At 43.5% G+C, this 24,878-nt stretch overlaps 2 protein-coding genes across 2 annotated transcripts in view; both read left to right on the top strand.

The window, feature by feature from the left end:
* The window catches only part of smurf2 (SMAD specific E3 ubiquitin protein ligase 2), a 237,643-nt gene that overhangs the window by 2,816 nt on the left and 209,949 nt on the right, over nucleotides 1-24,878 (top strand). The gene's annotated exons all lie outside the window — the stretch shown is intronic.
* On the top strand, nucleotides 8,075-13,727 carry LOC139226825 (nuclear apoptosis-inducing factor 1-like). The gene is made up of 4 exons (XM_070857869.1): nucleotides 8,075-8,426; nucleotides 12,080-12,324; nucleotides 12,437-12,599; nucleotides 12,734-13,727. Exons 2-4 carry the CDS (start codon nucleotides 12,082-12,084, stop codon nucleotides 12,844-12,846), a joined length of 519 nt encoding a protein of 172 aa, XP_070713970.1. The 5' UTR covers nucleotides 8,075-8,426; nucleotides 12,080-12,081; the 3' UTR covers nucleotides 12,847-13,727.

Genomic DNA, 24,878 nt, shown 5'->3' with positions numbered 1-24,878 from the left:
GTGGTAGGCTTAAAGCTTTCATTTAAAACTTATTTCCCTTCGAGCTTCATCCTATTGCAAGCAGTATCTTCTAGGTAAGATATTGGGTAAAATAATTGGATCCATATATCTAACTAGTTTATCGTTAGATACTTTTTCAAATAAAATATAACATATTTGGCAAATATATTTTTAGACCTTCATTTAATTTGGACAGTGCCCCATCTCGGTACAAACTTGTGGTGTCTTCAACTTTGATTCCGTCAGAGAGAAGTCTAGTATCAATTATTTCAGTATTGTTTGAAAAAACTTTTTTGTTTGTTTTAAAGAGTTGCCTGTTAGAAATAATGTATTTCGTGGTGGGGAAAAAAAATATTGTTTTGACTTGCCTGGAAGAAGTTTTCTTTTATTCATTCATGGGATGTGGGCGTCGCTGACAAGGCCAGCATTTATTGCCCATCCCTAATTGCCCTTGAGAAGGTGGTGGTGAACCGCCTTCTTGAACCACTGCAGTCTGAATGGTGAAGGTACTCCCACAGTGCTGTTCGGGAGGGAGTTCCAGGATTTTGAGTCTTAAAATGCAGATACAGTTTCCATAGTTCAAGTGCAACTTTTGGGTATGGGTGACCGAGCTAGTTAAAATATTTAGTTGTGGTTCTGATTCTGAAGTTTAGTTAAGAGTAGAAAATGTTTTGTGAAAATGCATGACTCTGACTGCATTTGTTATTTAAGCATTCAGTAGATTAAGCTTGGGTTTTAACCACCAAAATGACTGATGGCTAATTCCTCTGAGGTTCAGTAAGTTTTTCCAGCGAGTCGTAAAGATTAGGAAGGTCCCAGGTTCAATATCTAGTCTTTAACTAATCTCAACCAGGAAAGCAGTATGCACACTACAGTAAGCCTCTGCTCCTTGGGGTTAGGGAGGGGGAAATCATCCAGGCTTCCTGCTCCTAATTGCTATTTATTTATTCTTGCTGGAAGTACACATGTGGATGTTAGGGGATAACCAGATGATACCGGTGACTAGCCTGCTGTCAATTGATGTCCAAACTTGCGCATGTCGAATGGACACTTAAGCAATGTACCGGAGGGTGCTCAGTGCTCATGGAACTGTATCCCAGTAAAGAATAAATCTCCCGTAAAGGAGGAAAGTAAAAAAAATGTTAAAGAAAGAAAATCGGTTTTTAAAAATCTATTAATTTAAAAAAAAAAGATATCTTAAATTTAGCAGGTGCAGTAATTGGAGTGCTATAGTTGGCATCACCATATCTTGGTTTGAGAAGGTTAAAATTAGCATGGTTCCCACTCCTTTGCTTTCCAATAATCCACATGCACAGTGCATGTATCGGGCTGTTGGTTGAGGCCAGGATTGGCTCATTAGTGATGACCTCCACAGTCAAATACGCTGCTAAAGATTGGTCATTTGGGCAAGGTGCAGGAAGGCTGGTGGTGTGCACAAGGACCACATCAGTACAAGTATGTGACTTAAGGGATGGAAGTTGGAGAAAACACATTAGTCCTATTTCAGTGCCACTGCCCTACTTTTCATTGATGTGTTCAGATTTATTGGCATGCCCTCCACTAACTAAGGTTTAAATATTATAAAGACTGCACAATAATTATACAGTGTACAGGATAAAGTACAGTCTGCGGTATAATAAATGTATTGAGGGATCAAGATGATATCCTATTAATTGCAAGGCCTTGTGCAGTGTGTCATCATTGAGAGAAGGCACTTTCTTAGAAAATACTCCGTATCTGATGCTGAATTAGGGCAAGTGATTTGTTATCACTTAAACTAGCATTTTCACTGCTTTTGGCTTGTGCAGTTTGCTGTCCAAATATTACAACAGGTTGTAAGTGCAGAATTTTAGAGGATATTAGGCCATGCCCACCATTTGTCCTATTTATAATGTATACAAACCTATAGGAGAAGGAATATTTAGTAGGTGTATTTTTTTTATTTAAAGTACTTCCTTCACCCTTTTTATAGAAGAAATTGCCTTGAATTAATTTAAAACAAAACTATTTGCTGATCATACATAGAGGCCCCGGAGGAAGATCTCTTTCTGTGCTTGACAAGTTTCCTGGTGTGGCCCCAATTCAAACAGCAGGGCTGAAGGAGACTTCAGAGTGGCTCTTGAGCTTGTTTGAAGATCCCTGACTCTATGGGCCCAAGTTTCGGGCCACGCCTAAAACGGCGCAGCCCGGACCTGGACACCCGTTTTTTGCGCCACAAAGTGCACCTAAAAAAAACTCATCTATTCTCCGGCTCCCTGCAGGTCCTCTGGAGCTGGGCGCGGTGCTGCATGAGCTGTGGGGGGCGGAGCCAGGTCCCTGCGCTGAAAACAGTGCCAGGACCTCTGCACATGCGCGCTACAGTGGGCGCGCATGTGCAGTAGCTCCAGGCGCCCAAAACTGTGGGAGGGGCCCTAAGCACGCAGCCCCTAGCCCTGGCCGACCCGACCTCCGGCAACCCGACCTCCGCGACTCTCTCTCCCGCCCACCCCCCCCCCCCCCCCCCACGACTCACTTTCTCCCCCCCACCCCACCTCCGCGACTACCCCGACCCCCGCGACTCTCTCCCACCCCCCCCCCCCCCCCGATCTCCGCAACCCCCCCGCCCCCGGACCCAAGACCCGACGCCACCTACCTGTAAATCCAGCCCGAAGTCTTGGGCCCGGCCGTTCAGCCTCCTTCTCCCCCCCCCCCTCTCCTTCTCCCCCCTCCCCCTCCCCCTCTCCTCCTCCCCCCTCCCCCTCCCCCTCTCCTTCTCCCCCCTCCCCCTCCCCCTCTCCTTCTCCCCCCTCCCCCTCCCCCTCTCCTTCTCCCCCCTCCCCCTCCCCCTCTCCTTCTCCCCCCTCCCCCTCCCCCTCTCCTTCTCCCCCCTCCCCCTCCCCCTCTCCTTCTCCCCCCTCCCCCTCCCCCTCTCCTTCTCCCCCCTCCCCCTCCCCCTCTCCTTCTCCCCCCTCCCCCTCCCCCTCTCCTTCTCCCCCCTCCCCCTCCCCCTCTCCTTCTCCCCCCTCCCCCTCCCCCTCTCCTTCTCCCCCCTCCCCCTCTCCTTCTCCCCCCTCCCCCTCTCCTTCTCCCCCCTCCCCCTCTCCTTCTCCCCCCTCCCCCTCTCCTTCTCCCCCCTCCCCCTCTCCTTCTCCCCCCTCCCCCTCTCCTTCTCCCCCCTCCCCCTCTCCTTCTTCCCCCTCCCCCTCTCCTTCTCCCCCCTCCCCCTCTCCTTCTCCCCCCTCCCCCTCTCCTTCTCCCCCCTCCCCCTCTCCTTCTCCCCCCTCCCCCTCTCCTTCTCCCCCCTCCCCCTCTCCTTCTCCCCCCTCCCCCTCTCCTTCTCCCCCCTCCCCCTCTCCTTCTCCCCCCTCCCCCTCTCCTTCTCCCCCCTCCCCCTCTCCTTCTCCCCCCTCCCCCTCTCCTTCTCCCCCCTCCCCCTCTCCTTCTCCCCCCTCCCCCTCTCCTTCTCCCCCCTCCCCCTCTCCTTCTCCCCCCTCCCCCTCTCCTTCTCCCCCCTCCCCCTCTCCTTCTCCCCCCTCCCCCTCTCCTTCTCCCCCCTCCCCCTCTCCTTCTCCCCCCTCCCCCTCTCCTTCTCCCCCCTCCCCCTCTCCTTCTCCCCCCTCCCCCTCTCCTTCTCCCCCCTCCCCCTCTCCTTCTCCCCCCTCCCCCTCTCCTTCTCCCCCCTCCCCCTCCCCCTCTCCTTCTCCCCCCCCCCCCCCTCCTTCTCCCCCCCCCTCCCCCTCTCCTCCCTTTTCTCCCCCTCACCTCGCTGTCAGAAACACAGACAGAGAGATAGAGACACACTGGGTGGGCCATCCCAGCACACTGTTGGAGGACTCCCGCAGTCAGTAAGTAGAAAATCTTTTATTTATTTTTAAAATTTTTTTAAAATGTTAAAATTTTTTTTTGATTGATTTATTGGTTGATTTATTATTGATGATGGCTCTTTATTTGTAAAACTGAAGTATTTAATGTTTGTAAACTTCCCTTTAACCCCCCCCCCCCACACCTCCATTCCCTACGGCTGATTTGTATCCTACGCCTGATTTTCTAAGTGTAGACAAGGTTTTTCTGAGCGTACAAAAATCTACACTTACTCCAAACTAACTTAGAATGGAGTATGTTTTCACTGCCTAAACTTTCAAAACAGGCGTAAGTGGCCGGCCATGCCCCCTTTTGAAAAAAAAATCTGTTCCAAACTGAAACTGTTCTAACTGACTTGAACTGGAGCAAACTAAATGCCAAAAATTGCAATTTCTAAGATACTCTATTCTAAACCAGTTGCTCCAAAAAAACAGGAGCAACTCCGGCTGAAACTTGGCCCCCAGGAAACAAGTTATACTTGCATAGTACATTTAATGTAGCAAACATTTGGCCTGTTCCTCTGCGGTTTCTACAGATCTTCTGCTGAGGTTGTGGTCGGGGAATCCGAGAGCCCCAACAGAAATTCCAGGTGGGACTGTTTCCAGTGGTTGAAGGGTCTCGAATGAGAGGACGTAAAATAAGATTAAATGTAAGGGACTTAGGAGAGAGCAAGAGAAACTTTTTTGCACGAAGGGTTATCAGACTGTGAAATGCACTACCAGAGTTAGTGATTGAAGCGGCAATCCTGTCAACTTTTAAGAATAGGTAAGGTAGGTGGTTGAACGAAGGAGGGATAAAGGGATATGGTAACTTGATACAACTGCTCATGAAGGATAAACACCAACAGACTGGTTAGGCTGAACTGCCTCTTTCCATGTTTTTGTATGTAATGCTGTTTTTTTTTCTATAATGCTACATAAGACACTTCATGGGGGAGGGGATGAAGGGACGATTCTGATACTGATCGTATCTTGCGAGAAAAATTAGGGAGGTGATTGAAAGCAAAGTGAAAGATGTAGCTTTTTAGAAGGCTTTCAAAGCTGAGGATAAATATAGCAAGGTGGATGGGTTTAGGAAGAGTATTCAAGAGAGCAGGTCCATGATGGCTGGAGGCTCTGCCACTGATGGTGGAGTGTGGATAATGATGCACTGTAGTTCAGACTTGAGCAGAGTCTGAGAGTTGGGATTTAGGGCTAGTGTAAGGCTACATAAGGAATTGTAATCAAGAGCAAGGATTGACGTTTAGAGCCAGTGGAAGTTGTGAGGATAGGGGTGATGGGCTCAATTTAAGTGGGCTGGTGGAGCAGGATTCGGGCAAGCATGTTCTGGATGAATTGAAGTTGATTTTGTGAAGAGCTTGGGAACTCCCATTTGCATGTGTTTGGCCCAGACTGTTCTAAGCAACAAATCCACCACATTTCTAATCCTTTCCCTCATCTTTCAGCCAGGTGTTGGAAAAGTTCAGTTTGGAGGTGGCTAAAGTGCAAATAAGGTTTCACAGTGTTTCCAGCCTTGAGCGTGGTTTCCTGGCGTAGGGTGGCTTCAGCAGAGCTCATGCTGGTTTGAAGTCATGTCCTCTGCTGTTTGCAATGGAACTGGGGAGGCTATTCCCTGTAATTGATGTCACCAGAGTGAGAGATCCTACGTGAGGGGCTCCCTGCTGCCAATTGAATTGCGTATTTTTAAAAAAGGTGATTTTTCTTTGTCTATGAAAGGGGTAATAATTTGAACAAAAACTGCTCCAACATTTTCCATTTTTAAAAGTTTCTTGCCGGTGGAGACGTCATGGTGGAAGCTATGTTCATATTAAACGATTTGACAAGCTGTAATTTGGAGATTTATTGAACTGAATTACACCAGGGACTATAAGAGGCGTGGGGCATGTTTGTCATACAGTATTGAGGTACCCCCTACCCCCTGTGAAATATACAGGGACTTTAAGATCAGAAAGCAGTGCGTTAATGCACTTATTTTTTGAAGAAGTCTCCCGTCAAATCCGCTATTTAAAAATAAATAAATAAACCATTTAAAAGAAACATTTTTAACTTCCATGTCCTCTTATTTTCATGTTGAGTAATATTGTTCAAATTCCGAGTGGTGAGCGCAGTGAGGGATCTCTTAAGTCTGGTAGTGAGCGTGCATGTTAATTCAGCTCCGAGTTAAAATGACTGTGTGCCATTTCAGTTACTCTAGCAAACCTATTGCTTGGATAACTCATTCTTTTAAACTAAAATGCCCAGAAAATCAGCAGAAATGAAATAAAATTCATAATTCTTTGTGATGGCAAGACTCTCTATTTAATACAGTAACAAAATTTGGCCATTTACAGATACATAATGTACAAAATAAAATGTATTTGCACAGCAAGATATTTCCCCTTGCACTTAGGATGAGGTAAAACTGCTTTGAGAATTGCAGTGTGAATAGAGAAAGTTCATTATAAAATGTAGGGGATACTGCATATGAAGTGGTGGAAGTCACTCCTTTATTTGAAATGAAGGAGAACACATAACTCATCGGTAGTAAATTATGACCAAGTTATATGGGCTTCCCTCGAGTGAAATAAACAATTTTGAAATGTAGTCCAGGGTATTCTATTTCTACAGTTTGTATTTGCAACTTATGTATGTTATACAATGATTATAGGAGTATTGAGTGCAGCGTTGGTCTAGTGTGACTTTTGCTTGTGTATTGGAGCAGTCCCTAATGCCTCCAGTTGCTAGGAGGTGTCATTATGAAGTTATTGTTTAGTCTTGGGCGAGGGAGAGTGTGCGCGCTTGTCATAAAAAACATGGTTGGCTTGGAAGAAGAAAAGAAAGAACTTTGGATTTATTTAGCACCTTTTATAACCTCGGGATGTCCACAACCGCTTTACAGCTAATGAAGTACTTTTGAAGTGTAGTCACTGTTCTGTAGGAAACACGGCAGCCAATTTGCGCACAGCAAAAACATCATCTGTTTTTAGATGTTGGCTGGAATGTTGACCGAGAGAACTCCCCTGCTCTTCTTTCAATAGTGCTATGAGATCTTTTACGTCCACCAGGGCCTCAGTTTAACAGTTCATTGAAAAGACAGCGCCTCTGACAGTGCACCACTCCCTTAGCACTGCACTCGAGTGCCAGCCCACATCATGTGCCCAAGTCTCTGGAGTAGGACTTGAAACCACGACCTTCTGACTCGGAGGCAAGAGTTCTGCCACTGAGCCAAGACTAATGCCTAAATGGGTTTGATTGTATTTTTGTTAGGTGGGATTTATTGTTGTTCATTTTTTGGAGGTCAAATGTGCAGTACCCAGTAACTTGCATGTTGCACTTTTTTTTTGTAGAGTTATCGGTCCAGAATATTTAGGTGCAGTAATAGCAACGGAGCTCCCATGTTTACAACTAGTGCTTGTTTATGGTTAGAGTGAGCATACAGCTGTTCGATTTATTTTTAAACCATGAGCAGCTCATGGGTGAGTAGATTTGATTTGTTTATCATCTTATACCTAGAATAAATTCTCCGTTTCTTATAAACGTGATAAGTGTGTATATATATGCACATATATGTAAAACATTTTGCCCAAAATGTTTTAAAATCATGAGTACTTCTATTTTGTTTAAGGCAAAGCGTGCGGAAGAAAGAATTGGCAGATAAATTGCCCCATCCGGAGATGTGGGCGAAAATAGTTTTTCTTGATTTTAATGCCCATTTTTTGTGTAAGCACTACCACCATAACTTTTGATAGAGTAGTCTGTTGGTTATTCACAATTTATTTCACAGATACAAATTTACGTTAAAGCAGTGAAAAAACTAAATATTTCTTGGGCAGAAAGTATTGGCACCATATAGAATGTCAGCTTTCCTCAGTAAGGGTCAGGCTGGGCGAGTTAGTGGTGCTGTCACCTCTGGGTAATAAGTCTGGGGATTCCAGCCCAATACAAAGATAATCTAGGTGGACATTCTAATCTCGAACTGTGGGATTGCTACACTATTAATGGTACTGTTTTTCTGAGGATGTTAAACTGAACTATGTATCTTTCAGGTGGATGTTAAGGTTGTAAAGGAAAGATGGTAGGATTGGTATTCTGGAAGAATGAGACCAAAAAGGACTTTGTCAGTTAGACCAAACTAATTCTATTTGTAAACATTGCAGTTCATTTTTTTCTCTCCTGAAACAAGTCACTTTAAAATGTTTAAATAATTATTCGAGGATTGGCAGCATGATAAAAGACAAGAATTCGGTTGAGTTGTTCTGATGACTCCTTGTTATTGCATTTTATGTTGAGTAGTAGGATCACGGTTACTTCCTTAAGCTTGCTGATGGCTATATAGTCTGGTTGTTGTAAAATCTTAATGTTCAATTTTTCTTTCTCTTGCTACTCTACTAGGTGGTTATGGTGAATGTGGTAAAGCAGTGTGATGTAGAATGAATAATAAACTCAGCAGCAGGGAAATGGGATCTGAAGGCATATGGCATACATCATTGGCATTTCACCAACATATTGTCCCCATCTGTCCCAGTGGATTGCAGAGAAAATATCAAATATTTATGTGACTTCAAAAGTTATCCTTTAGCTCTGCTGCTGGCTCAGCGGGTTTATCAGGTGAGTAGTGGAGTCATTCAGACCAGTGTTCCATGTTCAATTCTTAGTTGTGACGTGTTCGCTGATCTCAGCCGGAACAGTTCCAGGGATTCTACCTCATTCCAGGGAATCAACAGTATCTGTTACTGATCACTACCTAGTGACCATGCTGGAACTGTGGATGTGGGATAAGGACAGGATTGGACTTGACTGTCATGCCTCTATGACAAGCCTGCCAAGCCTTACTCTTGAATACTGGTCACTTTGAGTGAGGTAACCAATGGTGCACAGCTTTTGTGCAACCGTACACCATCAAGGAATCAATGCCCTTGGGAAAGGAGAAAAATGTTTGTTAAAAACCATGTCCTGTGTTGGCATTTTTATTAATCATTTAGGAGGTAATTTTGCAAGGAATGTAGTGATATAATGTAAAATATTTTCACTCGTGAGTTTTTGAATCTTGTTTGTTTGGGGGAGTTTTTGTCCTCGATACAAAATACCAAGCTTGGAAGATTCCAGGTTGTGCATTCAGTGGCTCAGGTTTTCTGTTGTGATCTCCAGAGCCTGTGATTTTTTTTCCTGTCTATTTAAGATGAATGGAAATAAAATCTGGAGCTGGTGAGCAATGTTTCCTTTAAAGCTCGCATTCCAAGGGTCCCGTGCAGTCGGTGAGCCAGCTTTTTAAATTAAAAAAAAATGCATGAGCAGATTTTTGAATGGGCTCCGTGGCCAAAAAAATTAGGGGGGACATTGCTGGTGAGTAAACAAATGGGAAAACCCTGGCCAGTAACTTTTGAAGAACTCCCGGGTCATACATAGCGTGGAACTATGGCAGGATAAAGTTTCTTATCTTCCTGAGCTGTGCTTAAATGCCAATCTGAGCTGGGCATCTGTATGTCCCTTTCAATTGGCTCACGGGTGCTGGGCCTGGCTTCTCTGAGACTACAAATTTAATGCCAAATTATGGGTAGTTTTGCAACATGTGCTTGTGTCTGAGTTACGAGTTGAAAGTACCTAAGTTTATTTCTAACTAGAGGAGACTATGCTGGGCAGCTGAGCAAGTAACAAAGGAAGGGTGAAATTGTGTATTTTGATGGTTTGTGCCATTGGATTGATATCCTGGTCAATGTTTTCCATCTTCTATAAGGGATGTAAATTGAAATAAACACACATCATACAATTGTTTGTGTTGTTCAGGCTTGGAGTAGCGACTGTTAACTTTAAAACCCAGCTGGTCAGGATTGAATAGTGGAAATGTAGGGTTGGGTAGACGGTCGGGATAATTGCTAATATTTGAGTCAAGCGTAAAGATTAGTACAAGAAAATTTTGCACGGCTGCACTGTGGGCATTTTTTTTCCATCGGAATTTCATGGTGTAATTATGAGCATGTAAAGTAGTCTACTTGAATTGTGAAAAATTCAAAGTATAAAGTATTGTTGCTTACAGGCATGTCACTGGAGGTGATTGTGGTGGGAGTAATTTGAGGTGATGAACATTATACAAGAAAGATATGCAGCATTAAAGAATATTGGCTCTGTACTCTTTTGTCCCCCTATAGCATATTGGTACCAATTTGCCAAACCAGCTTAATGGCAACACTGATGGAGTTTTGCTTGATTGCCTTTGGGGATCAGGGAGTATTTGTGTAGAACTGTTTCCCAGAAGGTTAAGTAAGATTCATGTTTGAACAATCATGTGATCTCTTTTTCATTCCATGGTTTCTTCTTTTAATACTTCTTTGGAATTTAGGATACATTACTAAATAATAAAAGGCAGACTGTGAATTAACTATAGTAAGTGACAAAATGTGATGTATTTTCAAAGGAACAAAAAACCCTTTTTACCACATCTTTAATTGTTTAGTCTCAGCCTTTTGTTCATTGGTTGCTAGGTCATTGTTTAAGTGTTGGATGTTGAAGAATGGACAAATAAAGGAGAGTTGTTGGTGTCTTAAATGCTTGTCATGTTCTAGTATGTTCATGCGAGGAGCAGAAATTATGTGATTTGAGCATTGTAATTTATAATTTAACAATGCGTCAAGGAGTTAAAAACATTATCTACACTAATTAAACATGGTTCCCTCCACTGCCCCCATAAAATCTGAGTGCTGAATATAATTTAGATCTCTCTGGATCTACCTTTTAGTGCTGTTTGACCTGGAAATCTAGTGATGCCGTGTTCATTTTAGTTGCAAAGAAGTGGGTTTTGTGTCACTGGATAAATGAGGTGTATACCCCTGTAGTTGGAAGTACCAGTCTATGACACAGAATTTGAAGCATTGATCCAACAGCCATGGATGGATACTCGTGTGGGTAAGGAAGGCAGAGAGAAAATGGGGCACGTTATCATAGTGACACTGAGCTGGAATTTTTTGTCACGCGAGGAGCAATATTCAAATATCTTGCCTGGTCTTTTGAAGAATGGCCATTTTAATGAGCTCACAGTGGATTTGATGCGTGTGAACGTGCACTTGGCATGGCTCATTACCTTAGGAAGGTAAAATAATTATTTTATAAATTAAGAATGTGAAAAATACTGTGAATTTTTTATTGGCAACATCATAGTACATTATAGTTAACAGGAAAGCAGTTCTGGTTAACATTAACCTTTTTTTAATTTGAATGTATAGAACGGTAAGGTGTCGGAAGTACACAAGGTATGTATCGTGATTGCTTGGTCTCATCCAGACCAGCAGGGAAGAGGATATAAGCACTGTTAACAGAACAACATTGACTGGGGTCAAGGAGCAGGCAGCTGCTGACTTTTCTAGATGAGGAATGGTATGAGATCTCAAAAGATTGAGCATTTCATGATTTTATTCAATTTCACCTCTTAAAAGTGATGTTCATCCTCTTGAAGTTGGCAGTCATATATTTGCCAAAGCCTGCCTGTGGGAGGAAAATTGACACCCTCACTCTCCCCACACACACATTGAGATCTCTAGACAGAATATAAGAACCCTGTGTACACACATTACAAGCCGCCATATTCAAAAAAAATCCCTCCCTCCTCGTCCCATCATTCACATCCACATCCTCTCCCAGCTTCACTCCTATCCTTTCAGCCCCACCTTGTTCAATCCCTCCCTCCCACCCCACTTCCCTTCTCCCAAAGCTTGACAACTAGGAAGCAGCTATTAATATTGCTAAAGATGGCCCAAGGTTTACTTTCCTTTTTACATCGATTATTCTGGAATTTATGGGGTCAAGTTTCGGGCCGCGCCTAGAACGGCGCAGCCCCGACCTGGATGCCCGTTTTTTGCACCTAAAAGTACGACAGAAAAATACCTCTGAATTCGCCGGCTTCTTGCAGGTCCCTGCAGCGAGGGGCGGAGCCACAGAGTCGCACCGATTCTGATCGTGGAGAGGAGGCGAGGCTAATTTAAATGAGGCAATGTCGTGCCGGCAGCCCAGAAACATTGGCACTCGGCCATTTTTAAAGGGACTTAAAGAAAAGTGTTGATTTGTCTCGTAGACCCCTGGAAAGGCTTGGGATTTAATTTTGGTTTTTTTTGCGTCTGAAGGAGTGCTTTTAGCAGCACAGTTGAATAAATCACCTGCTGAAATCAGTGAGTGCTGCTTTTCACTGCTAAACGTCCAGAACAGGCGCTGCATTGGTGCATGCAAATTAAGGACTGTGTGTTTTGAAAAATAAGAGTGTCACTTCAATACAGCAATGGTACAACGTCCACCAAGAACAAAGAATTTCTTGCATGAGGAAGTGGAGATATTAGTCAACGTCATTGAGCAGCGAAGGCAGGAGCTAGATACCAGCAACAGGGGTCGTATAAAAGTGCCACCTAAAGAAATGAAGAAACGCTGGAACCAAGTTGCTGAAGATTACTGCGCAGTGGTACATACCATGAGATCTGGAAGCCAGTGTAAAAAGAAATGGCACGACCTTGGTCGAGTAGTTAGTGTAAGTAATAGTTTCCATTTTTAATGTAATCGTAATTGTAATGTGACTATCTGTATGTCCCACCCTGCAGAAAGACACACTCAGTTAAAAAGTTATATTTTACTCTTTGCAGAAGAAATTGGCCCATAACAAAAGGGAAGCAACTCGAACAGGAGGAGGCACGCCCAATCTGCATCCACTGACACCCTTGGAACAGAGAGTAGCTGCTATGATGAGTCGTACATGGAGAAAAGCAATCTGTACAGCACAAGCTGGGACCACACGCAAGGAAGAGGGTAAGTCCTGAAAATGCATCGTGGCCCTTCAAATCAACCTGCTGCCTGGCCGCCTGTGTGTGAGAGTACTCATGCCACCCATTCTGCCCCTTCCCTTGCTGTTAAACATTTGACTGTTCTGATGTATTTTGCAGAACATGATGATGATGATGATGATGCCAATCCTAAGGATCCTGAAGATACAGAACAAAGAACCAGTACAACCAGATGTGGACGATCCAGACTGGATGATGGCAGCGATGACTGAAATGTCTACAGGGGAGAGCTTCCAAATTAATGTTTATGAGCCCCCATTAAGGGGCATCAGAGTTTCAACCCCTTGCGTAGATTGTGGTTCCACCTTCCATGGTTTTGATTCCGATGTTGCAGGTCCCAGTGGTGCTGGTGATATAATGGAGCAGTTTACACCTATTCACCCACCATCCCAGTCCAGGCTCGCATTTGAGTGCTGTCATCTGGAACACCGAGCATCCCAGCCCGCGCCTCTGTCTCTAGTACTGCCGTCTGGAACACAGAGCGTCCCACCATCCCAGCCCGCGCCTCCCTGTGTAGTGGTGCCGTTTGGAACACCAAGCGTCCCACCGTCTGTGCCCGCGCCTCCCAGTGTAGTGGTGCCACAAGGCAGAACCAGGCAGAGGAGAAGGAGATTGGAGACCTGCTCTCCTGAGCTGCAGCGTGCAACAGATGCGGCTCAGGTTGTGGCATTGAGTATGGAGACTAATGAGCTTACCCGATCGCTCATCGGTAGCGTCAGTGCAGTGGGTGAAGAGGTGACAGTCCTGACGGAAGAAATAACAGTAATGACACGGGAACTTAGGGAGGGAATGTCCGAGGGAGTGCAATCGACGGCACAGGCCGTCAGGGAGGGCATGCAAGCGACGGCACAGGCCATCATGGAGATAGCTGCTGCAATAAGGGCACACAGCCCTGCCAATCAAATGACACCCCCATGAAGGAGTGAACGTTCACTGAGATATGGATGAGACATGGTTGCAGCCTTTCTTTGCTGCTTTTGTTCTTGTTCTTGATGTAGCTGTAGTAGCGTTTTTCAATTAAAATTGTTTGTAAATTTTGTAACTTTACAACTTATAAGTGATCTTGGGGTTTTTAAGTGATCTTATAGTGTAAATGCTCTCTCATTTTGTATCTTATTTAATTTTGCACCTAAAAAGTGATCTTGAAGTTTTTAAGTGATCTTCAAGAGTCATATTAAAAAGTAAAGTTTGATACAACAAATATTTTATTACAGTGACGTTAACTTTTCAATAAAATATTTTTTCATTAAAACTGATTCATCTTCCATTAACACAACACAACGTAGGAACAACTGCAAAGAACAAACATGTCCATGCGCAACAGTGGTCGCAGAGCCCTCCGGCATCAGTAATTGAAGCGTTCACGGATGAGTTGCTGGCGCAGGGCTCGAGCAATCGTTAAAGGAGCACGATGGATGGCCTCCCTCTGACCTCGTGCTCTGGCATCAGTCACTTGCATGCTTTCCTGATCGTCGTCATCATCCACATCCTGCTCTTCCGTAATACTATCATCATGCACTGGACCCTCACGTGGGTTTTCTGGTTCCACTACCAGCTCCTGCTGCCTCATGATGGCTAAGTTATGGAGCATGCAGCACACAACAGTGAAGTGACCGACAATCTGAGGAGAATATTGCAAGTGGCCTCCGGAATTGTCCAGGCATCGGAAACGCTGTTTCGATATGCCAATGGTCCTCTCAATGATGCTGCGCGTCGCACTGTGCGCCATGTTGTATTGACAGTCCGCTTCTGTCTGTGTCACGCATAGGGGCGTCATGAGCCAGGTGGTCAGGCCGTGCCCTTTGTCTCCCAGTAGCCAGCTCTGCCCTCCTGGCTGCTGCTCAAACATGTCAGATATAACGCTGTCGCGTAGAATAAATGCATCATGGGTGCTGCCAGGGTATCTTGCATCGACTGACATGATGCGCTGCTTGTCGTCACACACGAGCTGCACATTGATGGAGTGGAAACCTTTTCTATTCCTGTACTGCTCGGAATCCTCCACAGGTGCTCGCAAGGCTATGTGGGTACAATCAATGCAGCCTTGTACCTTTGGGAAGCCGGCAATCCTGAAGAAGCCCACAGCCCTCTCATGGATCGCTTGTGCGGTCATTGGGAAATTGATGAAGTCATTCCTCTGCGCATACAGTGCAGCCGTGACCTGGTAAACGCAGGCAAGAATTGAGAGATGGCGCACACATCTCCAGTTGTAGCCTGAAACGATCCCGAGGCATAGAAGGCAAGTGCAGCTGTTACCTTCACTTCAACAGACAAGGCAGTCGGCGTTCTGCTCCTGGGCTGCAAATCTGCTCTCAGCATATCTCAGATCTCAGCGACAACTTCTCTGCGGAAACGCAGCCTTTTGACACAATCAGCCTCGCTCATGTCCAGGTACGAGCACCTGGCTCGATATTGCCGATGTGGGTAAGGTCACCTGCCCATCAGCCTACGGACTATGATGTTCCTGGTGCGGTGAGCTCTAATCAATTCTCTCCTATGCAGTGAATTGATGGTGAACCATTGCATAATCCGTGGTGTTGACAATGCAGCACCCATTCGGCAAATTTAAGTTTCAACCTAGCTATCTGGCTGGCTGTCCCTGGCCGATTGGCCTCAGTCTCCCTCGCAGCTCGAAGGCTGCTTACTGTGTCTTCGGCCGCCGTCAGCCACTGCCGCCGCCCCTATCCCGTGACCGAATGGCCTCAGTCTCCCTCGCAGCTCGAAGGCTGCTTGCTGTGTCTTCGGCCGCCGTCAGCCATTGTCGCAGCCCCTATTCCGTGACCGAATGGCCTCAGCTTCCCTCGTAGCTCGAAGGCTGCTTGCTTGCTGTGACTTTGGCTGCCGTCGAGCCACTGACGCTGCCCCTGTCTCCTACATGGAAGGAAGGCCAGCCTGAAGCACCGCAGCTCGAAGGCTGCTGCTACTTCTCACAGGTAGGAATATTCAATATTTTGTCTTTGCTTTGTTTATAATTTTTTAGTCAGGATGGCTCTTTATTTTTATAAGTAAGACTGTTGAATGCTTGTAGAATTTAATTACTTCCCTTCCCCTCTCCCCCCCCCCCGTTCCCTACGCCTGATTTGTAAAGTATAGGCAAGGTTTTTCTGAGCGTACACAAATCTACACTTGCTCCATTCTAAGTTAGTTTGGAGTAAGTTTTCACTGTCTAAACTTTCAAAACAGGCATAAGTGGCCGGACACGCCCCCTTTTGGGGAAAAAAAATCTGTTCCAAAATGAAACTGTTCTAACTGACTAGAACTGGAGCAAACTAAATGCTGAGAATTGCAATTTCTAAGATACTCCATTCTAACCAGTTGCTCCAAAAAATAGAAACAACTCTGGCTGAAAATTAACCCCAAAATGCCTAATGTGATGGGTGTGTGCTTTTAAATGCAATCAGTTGACCCCCTGTGCCATAATTCTGTGATTCAGTGAAGCTACGATCTATTATCTACTGCAGGCCCACAGAGAGTGCAGTTGTGCTGGGGTGGCTTATATCCGTTTTGCTTTATCAGCAGTGATCACGACTGGTTATACTTGCACTGTGGAAAGCTTCAGCCTCTTGTTCTTTAAAGTTTCCAGGTTGGAGGACTGGTCCAAAAATCAATCTGGTACCAGCCTTTCTACTCTCCCAGTCTGGCTTTAGAGGTTTAAAAGGCTGCAGCTGAGTAGATAATCCACACAGCCTGCTTCTTGAATGAAACACACAAAGCCAATTTGAATTACTGTTTGTTTTGTGTCTCAATTAAAGGAACTGTAGTTAAAAATTGTTATTGTGTACCTAATACAAGAATAATCGGGGGCTGGATGAAAGCTTGCTGGCCATGTGTTGGACACTTGTGTATATATTGGTGTTTACTTGTAAGTTAGTATTCTATCCTATAAATTAGTAATGACTGCATGTATATTAATGCTTTAAAATGGGCAGTCATTTCTTGCTGCAGTATTTTTTTAAATTGTCTTTGACGCTTGTCCTTGAGTCTCGAGGTACTTCAGAGGTGAAAGGGGAAAAATGGATTCTGAGCCAAAGGAGGAGATATGGGGTGGGGGGGGGGTAATCAAAAGCTTGGTCAGAGGTGGTTTTAAGGAGGTGGAAAGGCAGAGGGGTTTAGGAAAGAAATGCCAGAGTGTGAGGCTGAAGGCACAGCTGTCAATCGTGAGATAAGGAAGAGGAATGCACAAGAGGCTGGAGTCAGAAGAACAGAATTGGAGACTTGTAGCACTGGAGAAAGTCACATAGGAAAGGGCAAGACCATAATGGAGGTCTTGAAGGGGGAAATATGTCAGCAAGTATAGGTCTGATGAGGTGGTTGGGAGGTCAAAGTGGGATTGTAAAAGAATTGAGGGAGCAGGTGGTGTGCTTCATCAAAAGAACTGTGCTGAGAACTATGGGTGTGTTGAAGGAGGAATGGTAGGGGTCGGTTGCGTGGAGAGCTGACGGTTAGGGGTGGATGGGAATTTGGCAGCAGTCGGAGGAAGCCGAAAAGGGCTGCACTTCCAGTATATTTCTGTATTCTTAATAAGCAGCGGCCCCGAGGAAACCCACTAGTCAAAACACTGCAGATTGTAGCGTGACAGTGGGTATTCCTGGGAAGTGATGTTTTGAATATGAGATAACTTGGAGGAAGCTATGTGTGCACACAATTAGGGGTAAGTATTTGATAATGCAGTGAGATTATTTTGTGATGAAGAGGAGGTAGTCATAGCAAGCAAATGCCAGATTTCCTGAAAATTCCAGTGTTTGTAGTGAAGTCTCAAATTTTTGTTTGCTCTGGCATCCTGAGAAGATTTATTTACTAGTAACACAGACATTTGTATTTGGAATTTGTATAGAAGAATGTATGAATCTACCACTTGGTCTGTTACACTTGTAAATCACTGTTTATTATTTTGTACTGTATTTTATGCCAACTTGGTTCTTTGAATTAGCCTTGTGGCTAATTCCACTTCACTGAATCTAGTCTCAATATTTTTGAATTTCCTCAATTTTAGGCAAAGTTTTGCAATGAGTTTAGTCTTTCACATGCGGATTAAAGTAATACACTCTACACATTTGTTTACTGTCATTTTGAAACAGCTTTAGTTGTGAGGTATTGCCCAAGTAGGTATTCTTTATGTGTAAGCCTAGAGTGTTGGCAAGCTTTCAGTATTGGGTGGGAGGTGGGCATTAAAGCTAGGTCTGATCTAGTCCTCACCAGATATCCACACAAGTGTATTTGCCAGCTTGAGTTATTAGATCATGATTAAGAGCAGCAACCCTGACTTATTCTATTAATTTCCTTAGTCCAGGGGCACTGAGCCTGATCATAATGCTGCTACTGCCTGAGGCTATGTTATGTAGTATACATAATTTTATTTTTCAACAGTAAAAGGCTGAAGTACACTAGAATTGTGGTGTTGTGCATCTAAAGTTGCACATTTCTTCTAAATGTCAGATTTGCTCTTCAGGGTAATGTGTATGTCATTTTACAGGAATGCTGTGATAAGTGCACAATAAATTGTGGCAACAATAGTACCTTGTTTTTGTACAATTAACCTACCTTAAGCTATCTTTTGTTAATTGTGTTTTACAAAAACTTTATGCTCATGTCATGGTATGAAAATGGAATACATGCTACATTATAGATTACACAGTACTTCCAGATGCTCACATTCAGAATCTTGTATAGTTATGCACTCTATGAAGCAGCTTGGGACATTTTTCCTGTATTAGAAGTGATTTATATTGAGTGTCAGCTTTGGGTCAGTGGGTAGCACTCTCCCCTCTGAGTCAGAGGTTGTGGGTTCAAGACCCACTTCAGAGACTCGAGCACAAAAATCTAGGCTGACACTCCAATGGCTGAGGGAATACTGCACTGTCAGTGGTGCCATCTTTTAGATGAGATGGTAAACTGAGGCCCTGTTCGCTTTCCCACGTGGATGTAAAAGATTCCATGGCACTATTTTAAAGATGAGCAGGGGAGTTATACCCAGTGTCCTGGCCAATATTTATCCCTCACTCAACATAACAAAAAAAATTATCTGGTCCTTATCATGTGGGAGCTTGCTGTGTGTAAATTGACTGCCAAATTTCCTGCATTACATCAGTAACTACACTCCAAAAGTACTTCATTGGCTGTAAAGCGCTTTGGGACTTCCGATGGTCGTGAAAGGCTCTACCTCAATGCAAGTCTTTCTTTATATAATTGCAAGTTGTTGATGGCTTTGCGATTCCTACGTAATAGGGCTGAGGGCATTCGTAGTCAAGAGGCTTGGGGCAGGGATTTGATTAGGTGGGAGGTTTTTTTCAGAGAAGGAATGGTTAAACTTTACTTTATCTGGTGTGCCATCATTGCTGAGACAATAGACTTTTTTGTTCCTCCAATTTTCCTCCTCCTCCTGGCAGCTAATTTATGCTAGTGCGTAATTCTATAGACATTGGCTGTCGCACAGAAGTGGACATTCTTCACTTGACCTGTACACATGCACTTTCCAGCAGGAGGCACTGGATAGTGCCCAGGAGTAGAAACCTCGTCTGATTTTACCCTTTTGTAGGCTCAGGACGCGAAGTCCAATTTTAGTAATCTTCCTGCCTCCCTGGCTAATATCAAGACAGATTAGGGATAGAACCAAGGGTCTATCTAAACTGCAGGTCTCTGAGTCACACTGGATAGTGAATTTAGAAGTGAAGTATGACCTCACAAATGTAAACCTACCCAAGTGTGCTGTTGTTTGGGTGAATAACGTGGTACTTGTTTACATTTTAAATCAGTAATTTTGAGCTTTTTTGACTTACTCAACCAGCCCCCATTCACACGTCGGTGAAATGCCAGTTTAAAAAAAAATTCACATACCAGAAGGAAAAGACTGAAATGGGATTATGTACCATTTTGATAATCACTTTTATATAATTGTGTACCTGTATAAGGTGACGCACATACAAGATCCAACATTCTAGTCAACAAAAACCTGGAGGGGGAAAAATATCTATGACCCATGTATACAACTGCCTCAAGAGTGGGACTTTTCACTGTTTGGCTTGCTTCCATTGCTGTATACAGATAGCGGAGGGGACAGCACTAGAGATTCCAGAATAAATATGAGAGGGGGACTGGGCTAGCAGGTGATGGTGCTCCCTAGGGTGAGCTAAAGTACCATACCCCTCAAGAACTCTCACATTAGATGACTCTGCTTCAGACTTCCAACCCCCAAACACACCTAAATTTAAGCATTTTGCATGAACATATGTTTTAAAACCAGCACCTCCAGAGGAAAAAATCTTAGTGCTGCATCTTACATTTTCTACATCTTCTTGCATCTCCAGCAAATTTGTAGTGATTTTGATCTTTTTAAAATGAAGATGTCGTCCTTGAAATATTTTAAAATGTGACTTTATATTCTTTCACTATGCAAATCAGCTGAAGATTAACGATTGTGTGTTTGCTGAAGTATTCTCTTTCGTGGTCTTATTATCCAATCAAATGCTTACTTCCTGAGATCATCTCCATATTACATTGGAAATATCTTTATTCTCCACTAGACTGCTTGTCTTTTAAACTGTTCATTCCCTAGGAAGGAAGACATTGTAGTTCTGCCTGTGAATTTCTCTGCAATCATGTTCTGATCAGCTGACTAGGGGCATGCTTGCAACAGAGTTATTCTAGCTTCCATGATTTGAGGTAGGAGCAGGCGTCTCATGGAGGAGATGAGCTAGATGAGGGCAGGAGGGGAGAAAGGGCAAACACAGCAAAACTATGAATGTGTAGAGCTAGAGTGGGTCGGAGAATGGGGGAGGTTGAGGTTTGGGGAGGAAGCGGCGGAGACAGCTGCAAGGATGGTCTCCGTCTTGGTAAAGAAAAAAATCCATGAGCTCCTTCTCATTATTTGTCTTCAATGATGGACAGGGTGGGGGAAGAGGTATTTTAAGAAGGCAGTTGGTGTGGTGAGAAAAGAAGCCACAAGTTATCCTTGCCTTCTAGGATAATCCTGGAGTTTCAAGGGGTTTTGGCTCGGAGTGAAGCACAGTAATGCTTAACTTGGGCAAGCCAGATCAGACGATTTCTGACCAAGCTAGTTGTGTTACTTGTTTGCTCGACTTTGTGTACCATTGACCTTAAGGGAGGGAAGATGGAGGCTGCACTAGGGGAATGACTGACCGTGAGAGACACCGGCACATTTTCTGGGAGCAAAGGCATTAAACACAAATGATGGAGCAGTTTGGGTCATCAGTGACAGAAGTGTCTTGATGGGTGTATAACCAAATGCGTGAGTTTGTGATACAGCTGGGAAGAGTTTTGCCATGGGTGGATAGTAAATAGGATGTGTGTGGTCGGGGAGATAAGTAAACAGTCAGAGATAGCATTGTTGGTGCAGAAAGATAAGGGCTTGGCCAAGGGTATGAATGGAAGAGCTTATATGAAGGGTAAGATTGAGATGGGACGGGAGAGTGGCTAGGAGAGTTGAAGTGTAGAACATAAGTAGATTGAACTATGCTTGGTGTAGGGAAGAGAGAGCATTTCAGTAAGCAAGTTAGCATGAGACTTGGGGAGAGGGGACGGACGTTGGATAGTAAATGAGAATTTTAAATGAGTTGTGCTGGATGGAAGAGTGCGGGCCAAGAGGAAAATTGGAGTAGTGGTCTCCAATCTGAAATGGCAGCCAAGGTGTGAATAACAATGTAGTGACGCATAATGTGGAGAGAGCTACAAAGGATGACTAGATTAATTTTAAAAAAGGGAACAAATAATAAATAGACTCCCAAGAAAGTTCTGTATTTTGTGCCTAAAGCAATCTGATTCCATGCGAGGCTGCTTAAGTTAAAATTATAAATCATGGTAACACTTAAGCCTAGGATTTCTAGTTGATGTTATTTTAATGCTGGCCTTAACCTGTTTAAAGTGACTGGGTTAATGCTGGTAAAAGTTGATTGGAAAATCTAGACTATAGTACTGTTTGCACAGCACATTTTTTGTTAAGATGGACTTCATTCATGTTAAGTTCATATCAATGGAATGTGTATTGTGAAACTGAACCCACAAGGGCTGATGTGCCTGCATGTTTTTCTGGTACATGATGCCAAAATCTGGAGATACTTTGGATTTAGTTGAAAGTCTGACTCCAGTGATAGTTATGTTTCTACTTTAGACTGTCATTTAAACATGCACATCCTAACGGGCTTTAGTTTATTGCTTGTTTTCTCCAGTGATCAACCAAGTATGCGTCTATTAAAGATGCCGTTTAATTAAAAAAAGTGATGTTCGTGTGGTTGTCATAATATTGGAGTGTTTACTGTGAGACCCTGGTTCAATTATGCAGTCCACTGATGTTTGGGTTTTCCCTGCAGGGCACATTTTTCTAGTCTGAACAGGGTCTCTTTTTCATTCTTCTCTTCCCTTCCCACCCCACTACTAATCAACAAGAAATATTTGATGTTTCTGGAGGTGTCTGTGGGCTGGGTCATGGCTGGCTAACTTGTCTAGAGAGAAGTGAAGAAAACATTTTATTAACCAAAGACCACTTACTCTTTAAAAAATTATAAATAGTTATGCAAGCTTCCTAGTAAATAGCTTTTTTTCCCTATTACCCATCATTGCACATAGATATAAATTGAAATGTGGATAGTACTCAACCAGTATGAGAGTACAGTATTTGGTATTTTTAAATAAAATTCCAGGACTGATTGAAAAGTCTGGTATCCGAGTTGGTTGTTTGAATATTTGTAACAAATAAAAGTTTGAGAGTTTTCTTCACAATGTTTATAAGGAACATGTCCCAAAGCCCTTTGTTTTCTACTGGCCAGAATGCACATTTTTAACCTGGTCTTGTGTTAAATTGGTGAAATGTGACAACCTAAAATGGTATAATCCTAATTTTCTAACGAGCTCCAGTTAATGTTGGCAGCATATTATACAGCAAGAATAGCAACTTGCATTTATAGTGTTTTTAATGTAGTAAACATCCCAAAGGACTTCACAGGAGGATTATCAAATTGCATTTGACACCAAACTACATGAGTTATTGGGACAGGTGACCAAAAACTTGGTCAAAGACGTAGGTTTTAAGGAGTGTATTAAAGGAGGAGAGATAGAGATGTGGAGAGACTTGCGGAGGGAATTGCAGATTTTAGGGCCTCGGCAACTGAAGGCACAGCTGCTAATGGTGTGATTAAAATCAGGATGGCAAGAGGCCAGAATTGAAAGAGCGCAGATATTTGTGAGGGGTGTAGGGCTGCAGGACGTTCGAGATCGGGGGCGAGGACATGGAGGGATTTGAAAACCAGGATGAGAATTTTAAAATCAAGGTGTTGCCGGACCAGGAGACAATACAGGTCATCAAGCACAAGGGTGATGGGTGACTGGAACTTGATGTGCTTTCTGATACGGGCAGCAGAGTTTTAGATGAGTTCAAGTTTATGGAGGGTGGAAAATGGGAGGCTGGCCAGGAGAGCATTGAAATGGTCCAGTCTAAAAGTAACAGGCATGATGAAGGGTTTCAGCATCAGATGATCTGAGGCAGGGCAGAGACGGGCGATGTTAGAGGTGAAAGTAGGCGGTCATAATGATGGAGCGAATAATGATGATTTGAGTAATTTAAATAATTTTTTTATTCCATTATACAACTTAATCTAATATGTGGTCAAAGCTCATCTCTGGTTCAAATAGGACGCCAGGTTTGCGAATGGGCTGTTTCAGTCTCATACAGTGATCAATGAGAGATACTGAGTAGATACACATGTTAATGTACGTCAGTGTATTGCAGTATTTCCAATTGTGTATCAAAATAATCCAGGAAGAGGATGAAATTAATTTCTTATGGCCACTGAGTAATTTAAAGCACTTTTAACTCAATTAGCAACTTAATCTAATTACAGTGTTAAAGGGAAAAAAATTGTCTTTTTACACATACATTATGTATTTATAGTTCTAAAAATGAAACAACTGTATGCACACTTCCAGTCATAATCAGTATAGATGAGAGGAAGCCATTTATCCTTCCATAAGATTTTTCAGTTTCCCCCCACTCAACTGCCTCTTTAATGACGCCAGGGTTTTTGCTACCATAAGATAATTCCCGGTATTAATGACTGTGAAAGAGAGCTTCGTGACTTCATTGCTGAACTTGCCTATACCTGTTGATCCTTGTGGTTTAACTTTAAATAGTGCTCTGGATTAACCATTTAATCCATGTCCTAACTTGCACCAAGTCCTGCTCACCCATCACCCCTGTGCTTTCTGACCTACATTGGCTCCCGGTTAAACAATGCCTCGATTTCAAAATTCTCCTCCTTGTTTACAAATCATTCCATGGCCTTGCCCCTTCTTATCTCTCATCTTTTTCAGCCTCACAACCCCACGAGATGTCTGTGCTCCTCAAATTCTGCCCTCTTGAACATCCCTCATTATAACTGCTCAACCATTGGTTGCCGTGCCTTCAGCTGTTTGGGCCCTAAGCTCTGGAATTCCCTCCCTAAACCTCTCCGCCTCTCTATCTCTCTTTCCTCCTTTAAGACGCCCCTTAAAACCTACCTCTTTACACAAGCTTTTGGTCATCTACTTTAATTTTTTCTTTTATGGCTCAGTGTCACATTTATCTATTTTGTCTTTTCACACTGCTGTGAAGAGCCTTGGGACATTTTACTACATTAAAGGCGCTATATAAATAAAAGTTATTATTTATCCTTCCAATATTCTCTTGTATTCCCCTCTCATATCTACTTTCATTTGCCTCCCATCAATGCCAAAGATTTTTTTTTCTCTTTAATAACTCAGCTATCTGAAAGTAGTGATCAATCTGTGGCCCTTTTCTGCATATTTTGGGCTGGCGCGTATTACAATGTAAATGTAAATTGGGGAGAGCTGTGCATGTATGTCTTGGATCTCCATTTAAGTACCATACTCAAGTCCCAACACTAAGGTAAAAGTGCCTTGTGTTACAGGATTGATTTTTTGGGGGCAAGAGGTCATTCAGTTATGAAAACTGTTTCAATTGTGAATAAAATGGGCTAATACTTTGAAGTCATGACCATGATTTTGCAGCTGGCACTCCAATAGATTTCCCTCAGGAGGAGCCCCTATTTCACATTATGCTATTGGGCCAACCATAAAATTCCAGGAATGCTGCTAAACAAATCTATAACTTGGTGTCCTAACGAGTGCAAGCATCTGTACTGCTTTCTGTTATACAGGTGCAACGTTGAGAATCCGGAATCCTCGGGACCGAGGCCGTTCCGGATTCTGGGCTTTTCTGGACTTTCGATCGTCTTTC

The sequence above is a fragment of the Pristiophorus japonicus genome, chromosome 16, assembly GCF_044704955.1.
Source record: "Pristiophorus japonicus isolate sPriJap1 chromosome 16, sPriJap1.hap1, whole genome shotgun sequence".
Classification (NCBI taxonomy): Eukaryota; Metazoa; Chordata; class Chondrichthyes; family Pristiophoridae; genus Pristiophorus; species Pristiophorus japonicus.
The sequence above is the reverse complement of the archived record's forward strand: the minus strand, read 5'-3'. Positions and strand labels throughout refer to the sequence as shown.

Bases quoted from the DNA above. Each gene is read 5' to 3' on its own strand.
- LOC139226825 (XM_070857869.1), top strand. From the start codon at position 12,082: ATGGTACAACGTCCACCAAGAACAAAGAATTTCTTGCATGAGGAAGTG. The intron at 12,325-12,436 runs GTAAGTAATAGT...TACTCTTTGCAG, and splicing joins ACCTTGGTCGAGTAGTTAGT to AAGAAATTGGCCCATAACAA. The intron at 12,600-12,733 runs GTAAGTCCTGAA...TGTATTTTGCAG, and splicing joins GACCACACGCAAGGAAGAGG to AACATGATGATGATGATGAT.